Genomic DNA, 11,015 nt, shown 5'->3' with positions numbered 1-11,015 from the left:
GAGGAATTATAGGTCAGGTGAACAAAAGGACTTGAGTTCCTGTATTTTGTTACAATTACACCATTAATCATGAAACATACACCCCCGCCCTCCTTCTTCCCAGAGAGATGTTTATTCCTGTCAGCGAGACGCACCGATAATCCAGATGGCTTTAACGACTCCGACAGCATATCCCGAGAGAGCCATGGAAAGCCACCCTTGCCCTAATTTCGTCAACTGAACTGGACATTTGCGAGTAATATACTCGGAAGGGGTGGGTGGTGTGCACGCCTCCGAAGTCTGACCAGAAGACCGCTCCGCCTACCTCTTCTCTAGCGGCGTTGTTTTGGGTCGGCCTCTGGGATCTGTTCAAATGCCCTGGGTGGTGCAGATATATGATCTGCTTCAGAAAAGTCGTATTCCTGGTCAAAATGCTGGTAAGTTGACGTCTCTCTGATATCCAATAGTTCTTCCCAGCTGTATGTAATAACACTTACAAATTTCTGGGCTAACAATGTAAGAGATAATACATTAAAAAAACAAAATACTGCAAAGTTTCCTAAGGACTAGAAGCGAGGTGCCATCTTTGGCCACAATGGTGAATGACTGAAACACAAACAAATAAACTCACCTCACCCTTGAATAAATACTTGCATAAATATTTAGAAGAGTCCAATGTCTAGGAGACTCTCCTTCACACACAGTTTCATTCACAGTGTTGAAGCAATCGAGAAAAACAGTAAAGAATGTGATCTAACAGGTTATTGGTTCATTTCAGTTGGCATAGTAATGTGTTCCAAAGGTTCAGTGGTGCCAGTTTCCTTATCTAGGACCTCCCTCAGCTAAGAGTGTCAGGGAGGTGTAGCCCTAGAGCAGTTACCCTCAGGGCACTACAGTCATAATAAAAAGGCCAGCTCATTGAGCACTTATTGATACAGATTTAGGGTGATTTACACTGATACTCCTCATCAGATACGGTAAGTTTGACTCTTCCTTCAATATAAACTAACCCAGAAGATGTGAGAAATAAGAAGTAGCTGAGGTGACCCTAACAATGTTATTTTGTTTCTTCCATTTAGCTCAGCATTGTTCCCTCCTAAAATTCCGCAATGGCCGAGGTAAATATAAAATTCCATCCAATTATCTCGCAAAAGTGTTGATTAAATTGAAAGAGGTGATTAAACGTTGCTACAAATAATTAGTTGGTTAGTTGTATGGATGCTCAAAAGATTTCCATTATGCAATTGATAGTTTCAATATTTGAAGGGTATTTTCAAAGCGCGATACACTCAAATGTATTACATTTGTGTTTTTTCACCAGAAATGATTGCTTATGGGTACCGTCGTGTGTGTGTGTGTGTAAAATATTACTGTTCTCAGATTTTGTATGCATAGATTGTAGATATATGTATCCATTGTTTAGTTGGAATATATTGTTTGTATACTGTATATTTGACTGTGATAGCTTGATGAGACAACCACATATCTTAACATTTTTTAAATGTATTGTTTTACCTTGAACTGAATATGACCTGTAAGTCGCTCTAGATAAGAGCATCTGTTAAATAACTCAAATGTAAAATGTGAATTTCTTTACATACAGATCTCATATTACTGAATTGATATTTTTTCTTTAAAAAATACATATTGATGTCACAAATGTATCATTTGTACAGTTATTTATTTTATCTGATAGTGAGGCAGAAGTTTAGAGTAAATAAAAAACATGATTATTTGTCTCTCTGAAATTAAACCATCAAGTGATTTCAAACAAATGATTTCAAAAAATAAACATCTCTTTCATAAGTTCACAATAAAAGCTCATTTACCAACATTTCTGGAAATGGATATATAGCGTTTTGGAAAGAAACTATTTGTTTATATCTCAACAGCTATAACATCCATAAATGCTCTTACTGCCATAATTGTAGGTTACAAAGATTGCACACCTATCAGGAGAATGGAAGAATGAGCTGGGGTCTATAATGACTCTAAAGTTTGAGCCAACCAATTCGGCGCTCAGTGGGACGTACAAATCACTTGTGGGAGAACATCCGCATGACACTAAAGAACTCAATGAACCATTGGTGGGCTTCTACAACATAAAGGAACCACAAATGCCAACCATCGCCTTCTGCATTTCATGGGGAAATATTGGTATGTGCCTACGTCTTTACCATTTAAGAAAATACTGATTTATTTTGAGATACAAAACAGAAGTCAAATTAGAAGTAGACTATTCTATACATATCACTGTCAGCACCAATACTACTACAATTAATAACAACCATGGGAGGAGCTGCTTGGCTGAATCCTCTGGACGCCTCTTCCCGATAGCTAACTACTGAATCTTCTGCGCTTTTGCGGGATTCTCTACTTTGCACAAAAACGTTTTTACTTACCACCCCGCTGCTTGATCGACATGTCAGAGCCTGCATGGTGCTCTTTAATAAAGTTAGATCACATAATAAATGCATTAGTATTCTACATAAAACATAACCAACTATAATAACACGAGATAATGTTTCTGTTAAGAAAAACTAGCTAATTTCTCATGACATTTTAGGATGATTGTGCAAACGGTCACATTTTTCTGTCGTGCCGCCAAAATTGAACAGGGCGTGACACTAGGCAAAACATGGTAGGGTAAAGGTTAACACCATCTGCTCACGAAAAAACACTGTACATAATTCAAGATCTCAATTTATATTCCCATGAAACGGATTGAGATCAAATGGTTAGTATGCAGATACTGCATGGACGTTTCACTGGTAGAATGTGAAGAGTCATCATTCACGATTAACAGTGAAAAACGTGATGGGTGCGTAAAAAAAAAAAGTGTGCATAAAGTAGATTATTAACATGTGCAGAGCGGTTGTTTAGCTCTGGGGAAGAGGCATCCAGGGGGATGGAATGGGGTGTTGCCATTGAATCGCGCAGCCTCAGACAAATCATTTCAACAGTGTCATTACCTTTCCTTCCTCGCCTCCAGACCGTGGTCGGGACGATGCTCTAGGGTAATTCCCACATTTGGGGTTCTTATCTGCCGAGCTGGTCTGGAATTCCACTGAAGTAGTTCATATTTATTAAACTTGTACACCATGTCAGGTAGAGAGAAAGAGAATCAGAATAACAGAAGGAATCAAAGACTGGTTGGTAAAGTAGGGGTATAGCTTTAAAACACCGAAGTGCATTATGGGTAACATAGTAAGTTAACAATAGCAACGCTCTATTATTTTGTCATATTATTTTCTCTGTTATTCTGATTCTCTTTCTCTGTCATCCTCTTTCTCTCTTTTCCCCTCACAGGGTCCTGTTCCGCTTTCACAGGGCAGTATTTCAATGAGAATAACCAAGAGGTGATTAAAACCACCTGGATCCTGCGGTCGTCAGAGCCATCTCTCGGTCAAGACTGGGAGGGCACAAGGTGAGATGGTACCCTCAATGAATAACAGGATGATGTACTGTATGAATTCAATTAATGTATGATGTTTAGCTTGTGTGTCTAATCTATTGACCATGTGTATGTCTTTCTCGAATCTCTGAAGATTTCTTATCTTTTGACATGAAATTCATATAATATGCTTATTCCACAAAGTTAATTTTCCCACCTATTAGTCTGAGTAGGCAATGTGTATGAATTAATATTGTCCATGATTAATTGCACTGCATTTCATAACAAATCATTAATCTTACTTTGTCTCTTTGTGTCCTTAGAGTTGGAACTGATATATTCCTTAGGGTTGCTAAATAAGGAACAAAAGAAGAGGGACAAAAGAAGAAATTCATGAAATGTGACAGCACTGAATTAAATCATTAAGGAAATAAACATATTTTAACTGAATGCATGTGTCCAATCAATTTAATAATAAGGGCGATTCCAGCGTTTTGGACATTACATTTTAATGCAAAATCACAACTTTAATGTCTTGTAGAAAAGACAAATCAAATTAAAGTTTATTTGTCACTTGCACTTGCAGTGAAATGCTTACTTACAGGCCCTAACCAACAGTTCAAATTTTAAGTAAAAAATAGGTAATAGGTGAACAATAGACAAGTAAAGAAATAAAAAACAACAGTAAAAAGACAGTGAAAAATAACAGTAGCGAGGCTATAACAATAGCAAGGCTATATACAGTAGCAAGGCTATATACAGTAGCGAGACTATAACAGTAGTCGAGGCTATATACAGGCACCAGTTAGTCAGGATAATTGAGGTAGTATGTAGATATGGTTAAATTGACTATGCATATATGATAAACAGAGAGTAGCAGTAACGTGAAAGAGGGGTTGGCAAGTGGGCGGCAGCGTAGCCTAGTGGTTAGAGCGTTGGACTAGTAACCGGAAGGTTGCAAGTTCAAACCCCTGAGCTGACAAGGTACAAATCTGTCGTTCTGCCCCTGAACAGGCAGTTAACCCACTGTTCCTAGGCCGTCATTGAAAATAAGAATTTGTTCTTAATTGACTTGCCTAGTTAAATAAAGGTCAAAACAAATTTTTTTTTTTTTTTTTTTTTTTTTTTTTAAAGTGGTGGGTGGCGGGACACAATGCAGATAGTCCGGGTAGCCAATGTGCACCGGTTAGTCGGGCTAATTGAGGTAGTATGTACATGAATGTATAGTTAAAGTGACTATGCATATATGATAAACAGAGATTGGCAGCAGCATAAAAGAGGGGTTGGCGGGCACAATGCACACAAAATATAAATTGTACTTTGGATGTGTGTGTGTCCCCTTGGGGGGAGTGTATATTCAAAAAAGGCAGATTTTTGGATGCAACATGAAATGGACAAACTTTTGGTGGAAACTAAACATATACGCAAAAGTCTAAGTCTCAGGTCAAAACATGCAGAGCCATTTCGAAGGAAAGTCTTGGCTGAACACAACGATCATTTTGAAAAGATTGTCATTTCCAAATGAATACAGTACATTAGACCGCTGCGCTGCTCAGGAGCCCCTACTGGCTAAAAGTAAGTTGGCTCAGGCTAGGCCCCTTAGTTCCAGTTAAGGGAAATCTTAATTTGTATTTATTTATTTGGTGGCGAAGTAAATACAATACAAATAAATACAATATAGCAAGTAAAACACTGGAATGGTAGATTTGCAGTGGAAGAATGTGCAAAGTAGAGATAGAAATAATGGGGTGCAAAGGAGCAAAATAAATAAATACAGTAGGGGAAGAGGTAGTTGTTTTGGCTAAATTATAGATGGGCTATGTACAGGTGCAGTAATCTGTGAGCTGCTCTGACAGTTGGTGCTTAAAGCTAGTGAGGGAGATAAGTGTTTCCAGTTTCAGAGATTTTTGTAGTTCATTCCAGTCATTGGCAGCAGAGAACTGGATTGAGAGGCGGCCAAAGAAAGAATTGGTTTTGGGGGTGACCAGAGAGATATACAGTGCCTTGCGAAAGTATTCGGCCCCCTTGAACTTTGCGACCTTTTGCCACATTTCAGGCTTCAAACATAAAGATATAAAACAGTATTTTTTTGTGAAGAATCAACAACAAGTGGGACACAATCATGAAGTGGAACGACATTTATTGGATATTTCAAACTTTTTTAACAAATCAAAAACTGAAAAATTGGGCGTGCAAAATTATTCAGCCCCTTTACTTTCAGTGCAGCAAACTCTCTCCAGAAGTTCAGTGAGGATCTCTGAATGATCCAATGTTGACCTAAATGACTAATGATGATAAATACAATCCACCTGTGTGTAATCAAGTCCAATCAAAACCATGACTTTATAGAATTGATGTTAACCATAGGAATTCATAGTTTAACCATAGGAGCTGGGTATGTCATACCTGGTCTTACTGAAGTAAGTTACAGAAATACCACAATGGTACATGGACATTGTATGTGATGTACAGTATTACATATCAACTGTGAGATTTTTCATTTAAATCCATCTGTTTTTGTTTCAGGGATAAAAACAGCCAACGAGTAGAAAATTGGCATATAGACATAGTATAGACATAGCTTATCCAAATAGTACATTGACCTATATGCATTAAGATATTTTGTTGAACACTCCCTTCCATCAAATTCCTACTCATAGGAGCCGTTTTCCCTAGAAATAGTCATCCACACTCCTTGCCTAACAGGATAAAGCACTTCTACCCATTGACTGACTCATGATGTGGGTTGAGACTGTTGTGAAATTCCCAGTTCCCTTTTGTGAAAGGTTAAATACATTTATTTTTTACCAATAAAGCTTTCTTTGCTCCAGTCATTGTGCAGTTGATAAGAAAATATTCATATATCATGGTTAGCAGTTTAAATATATCGAAATACATGACATCTTAGTGCAGAACATCAATAAATTCTGGAATTAATCACATTTTACTGTGTAAATTGTCAATGTTAACATATTGTTTGAGATATATCTCTAAAGAGCGCTGTCTAAGCAATGATGAATAGAATTTTATATTAGAACAAGGCGCACAGGGACACCATGATTTGAAAGGCACTTTCCGACATGTAAGTACACTTACAACTGTGCAACATTTATAATAAACGTGTTTAAACTCTGAACAAGTAAAGGCAACACTATTTGGCACTTACAGTTGAAGTCGGAAGTTTACATACACTTAGGTTGGAGTCATTGAAACTCGTTTTTCAACCACTCCACAAATTTCTTGTTAACAAACTACAGTTTTGGCAAGTCGGTTAGGACATCTACTTTGTGCATGACACAAGTCATTTTTCCAACAATTGTTAACAGACAGATTATTTCCCTGATAATTCAATGTATCACAATTCCAGTGGGTCAGAAGTTGACTGTGCCTTTTAACAGCTTGGAAAATTGGACATTGACCTGAGGATATATTTCAAAGCCTACCTTCAAACTCAGTGCCTCTTTGCTTGACATCATGGGAAAATAAAAAGAAATCAGCCAAGGCCTCAGAAAGAAAAATGGTAGACCACATGTCTGGTTCATCTTTGGGAGCAATTTCCAAATGCCTGAAGGTACCACGTTCATCTGTACAATCATTAGTACGCAAGTATAAACAGAATGGGACCACGCCGCCGTCATACCGTTCAGGAAGGGGACGCATTCTGTCTCTTAGAGATGAACATACTTTGGTGCGAAAAAGTGCAAATCAATCCCAGAACAACAGCAAAGGACCTTGTGAAGATGCTGGAGGAAACAGGTACAAAAGTATCTATATCCACAGTAAAACAGAGTCCTATATCGACATAACCTGAAAGGCCGCTCAGTAAGGAAGAAGCCACTGCTCCAAAACCTCCATAAAAAAGCCAGACTACGCTTTGCAACTGTACATGGGGACAAAGATTGTACTTTTTGGACAAATGTCCTCTGGTCTGATGAAGCAAAAATAGAACGGTTAGGCCATAATGACAATCGTTATGTTTGGAGGAAAAAGGGGGAGTCTTACAAGCCGAAGAACACCATCCCAACCGTGAAGCACGGGGGTGGCAGCCTCATGTTGTGGGGTTGCTTTGCTGCAGGAGGGACTGGTGCACTTCACAAAATAGATGGCTTCATGAGGATGGAAAATGATGTGGATATATTGAAGCAACATCTCAAGGCATCACTCAGGAAGTTAAAGCTTGGTCGCAAATTGGTCTTCCAAATGGACAATGACCCCAAGCAGACTTCCAAAGTTGTGGCAAAATGGCTTAAGGACAACAAAGTCAAGGTATTGGAGTGGTCCATCACAAAGCCCTGACCTCAATCCCTTAGGAAATTTGTGGGCAGAACTGAAAAAGTGTGTGCGAGCAAGGAGGCCTTACAAACCTGACTCCGTTACACCAGCTCTGTCAGGAGGAATGGGCCAAAATTCACCCAACTTATTGTGGGAAGCTTGTGGAAGGCTACCCGAAACAGTAAAACAATTTAAAGGCAATGCTACCAAATACTAATTGAGTGTATGTAAACTTCTGACCCACTGGGGGGAAAAAATGAAATAAATAAAAGCTGAAATAAATCATTCTCTCTACTATTATTCTGACATTTCACATTCTTAAAATAAAGTGGTGATCCTAACTGACCCAAGACAGGGAATTTTTTACTAGGATTAAATGTCAGAAATTGTTAACTGAGTTTAAATGTATTTGGCTACGGTGTATGTAAACTTCCAACTTCAACTGTATTACATTACACACTGACATTATCAGTGGATGTTCTGTTTGCCTCCTGAACTTTTCTGTATCTCAAGAACAATGTCAAAGTATTGGTTGAATCTATATACAACTACTGGACTTCTCGCTGTATGTCCCCAGTGTTTTTCACCGACAGGAAGACGGGCTCTACTGTATAGGAATGTGGGTGTCAGGTCAGTGTCCGTTCTGTCTTTAGCTCCAGTTCCACTCTGAGGTTTCAATACTCTGCATGCAGAGGGAAGTCTTTGTGCTTGTTGCCCCTGCAGTGAGGAGGAGGGTACGTCAGGGAAGAACAGGTAAAGAGGATAGTGGGGTTGAAGTCAGCATCTAGACACTCTGGAACTCTGGACTCACCATTCCATAGTGAATCCTCTCCAGTTCCTGTTGAAACTCAGGATGACTTTCATGTCTTCGTCACTGAGCTCGAAGCCAAACATATGTTTGAAGGCGACAAAATAACAATGTAGAAGTGTGAAGGAACCAGTGGCTTGAAACCAAAAGATTGTGGGTTCAAATCTGACATTTTCTCTTTTTAAGTACAATTCAACAACTGTCAATGTCAAACATATGAACCGGTAAAAGTGTGAAGGTCTCAGTGGCTCCCAGGTTAAATCCCTGCCTTGCATGTAGGTTCAAAACAAATCTCTTGTCCGTTTGTGTACAACTCTCAATATGGGGTGAAGGTTAACATTTCAACAGGACCCTAAGTACACGGCTTCGGGACAAGCGTCTGAATGTCCTTGAGTGGCCCAGCCAGAGCCCGGACTTGAACCTGCCGCAACCATCTGTAGAGAGACCTGAAAATAGCTGTGCAGCAACGCTCCCCATCCAACCTGACAGAGCTTGAGAGGATCTGCAGAGAAGAATAAGATAAACTCCCCAAATACAGGTGTGCCAAGCTTGTAGTGTCATACTCAAGAAGAGTCGAGGCTGTAATTGCTGCCAAAACTGCTTCAACAATGTACTGAGTAAAGGGTCTGAATACTTATGTAAATGTGATATCAGTTATTTTTATTTATTTATTTGCAAAATAAAGGTGGGCTATTTACAGGGGCAGTAATCTGTGAGCTGCTCTGACAGCTGGTGCTTAAAGCTAGTGAGGGAGATAAGTGTTTCCAGTTTCAGAGATTTTTGTAGTTCGTTCCAGTCATTGGCAGCAGAGAACTGGAAGGAGAGGCAGCCAAAGAAAGAATTGGTCCTGGGGGTGACTAGAGAGATATACCTGCTGGAGCGCATGCTACAGATGGGAGATGCTATGGTGACCAGCGAGCTGAGATAAGGGGGGACTTTACCTAGCAGGGTCTTGTAGATGACCTGGAGCCAGTGGGTTTGGCGACGAGTATGAAGCGAGGGCCAGCCAACGAGAGCGTACAGGTCGCAATGGTGGGTAGTATATGGGGCTTTGGTGACAAAACAGATTGCACTGTGATAGACTGCATCCAATTTGTTGAGTAGGGTATTGGACGCTATTTTGTAAATGACATCGCCAAAGTCGGATTGGTAGGATGGTCAGTTTTACAAGGGTATGTTTGGTAGCATGAGTGAAGGATGCTTTGTTGCGAAATAGGAAGCCAATTCTAGATTTAACTTTGGATTGGAGATGTTTGATATGGGTCTGGAAGGAGAGTTTACAGTCTAACCAGACACCTAAGTATTTGTAGTTCTCCACGTATTCTAAGTCAGAGCCGTCCAGAGTAGTGTTGTTGGACAGGCGGGCAGGTGCAGGTAGCGATCGGTTGAAGAGCATGCATTTAGTTTTACTTGTATTTAAGAGCAATTGGAGGCCACGGAACGAGAGTTGTATGGCATTGAAGCTTGCCTGGAGGGTTGTTAACACAGTGTCCAAAGAAGGGCCAGAAGTATACAGAATGGTGTCGTCAGTGTAGAGGTGGATCAGAGACACACCAGCAGCAAGAGCGACCTCATTGATGTATACAGAGAAGAGAGTCGGTCCAAGAATTTAACCCTGTTGCACCCCCATAGAGACTGCCAGAGGTCCGGACAGCAGACCCTCCGATTTGACACACTGAACTCTATCAGAGAAGTAGTTGGTGAACCTGGCGAGGCAATCATTTGAGAAACCAAGGCTGTCGAGTCTGCCGATGAGGATGTGGTGATAGACAGAGTTGAAAGCCTTGGCCAGATCAATGAATACAGCTGCACAGTAATGTTTCTTATCGATGGCGGTTAAGATATCGTTTAGGACCTTGAGCGTGGCTGAGGTGCACCCATGACCAGCTCTGAAACCAGATTGCATAGCAGAGAAGGTATGGTGAGATTCGAAATGGTCGGTAATCTGTTTGTTGACTTGGCTTTCGAAGACCTTAGAAAAGCATGGTAGGATAGATATAGGTCTGTAGCAGTTTGGGTCAAGAGTGTCCCCCCCCTTTGAAGAGGGGGATGACCACAGCTGCTTTCCAATCTTTGGGAATCTCAGACGACACGAAAGAGAGGTTGAACAGGCTAGTAATAGGGGTGGCAACAATCTCGGCAGATAATTTTAGAAAGTTAAGGGTCCAGATTGTCTAGCCCGGCTGATTTGTAGGGGTCCAGATTTTGCAGCTCTTTCAGAACATCAGCTGAACGGATTTGGGAAAAGGAGAAATGGGGAAGGCTTGGGCGAGTTGCTGTGGGGGGTGCAGTGCTGTTGACCGGGGTCGGATTAGCCAGGTGGAAAGCATGGCCAGCCGTAGAAAAATGCTTATTGAAATTCTCAATTATGGTGGATTTATCAGTGGTGACAGTGTTTCCTATCTTCAGTGCAGTGGGCAGCTGGGAGGAGGTGTTCTTATTCTCCATGGACTTTACAGTGTCCCAGAACTTTTGAGTTAGTGTTGCAGGAAGAAAATTTCTGCTTGAAAAAGCTAGCCTTGGCTTTTCTAACTGCCTGTGTATAATGGTTTCTAGCATCCC

The 11,015-nt window shown here is 40.4% G+C and overlaps 1 protein-coding gene across 1 annotated transcript; it reads left to right on the top strand.

Moving 5' to 3' along the window:
- The first annotated feature begins 775 nt into the window (after positions 1 to 775).
- LOC116355079 (avidin-like) lies at positions 776 to 3,823 on the top strand. Its single transcript, XM_031798396.1, has 5 exons — positions 776 to 956; positions 1,059 to 1,097; positions 1,911 to 2,136; positions 3,289 to 3,406; positions 3,697 to 3,823. Exons 2-5 carry the CDS (start codon positions 1,089 to 1,091, stop codon positions 3,731 to 3,733), a joined length of 390 nt encoding a protein of 129 aa, XP_031654256.1. The 5' UTR covers positions 776 to 956; positions 1,059 to 1,088; the 3' UTR covers positions 3,734 to 3,823.
- Positions 3,824 to 11,015: the final 7,192 nt, after the last annotated feature.

The sequence above is a fragment of the Oncorhynchus kisutch genome, linkage group LG19 (genome assembly GCF_002021735.2).
Source record: "Oncorhynchus kisutch isolate 150728-3 linkage group LG19, Okis_V2, whole genome shotgun sequence".
Lineage (NCBI taxonomy): Eukaryota > Metazoa > Chordata > Actinopteri > Salmoniformes > Salmonidae > Oncorhynchus > Oncorhynchus kisutch.
Note: the sequence above shows the minus strand (reverse complement) of the source record. Positions and strands in the feature narration are given on the sequence as shown.

What these genes read in the sequence shown, in the direction of transcription:
- LOC116355079 (XM_031798396.1), top strand. An exon ending in CATTTCATGGGGAAATATTG is followed by an intron (nt 2,137 to 3,288) that starts GTATGTGCCTAC and finishes TTCCCCTCACAG; the next exon opens with GGTCCTGTTCCGCTTTCACA. An exon ending in CAAGACTGGGAGGGCACAAG is followed by an intron (nt 3,407 to 3,696) that starts GTGAGATGGTAC and finishes TTGTGTCCTTAG; the next exon opens with AGTTGGAACTGATATATTCC.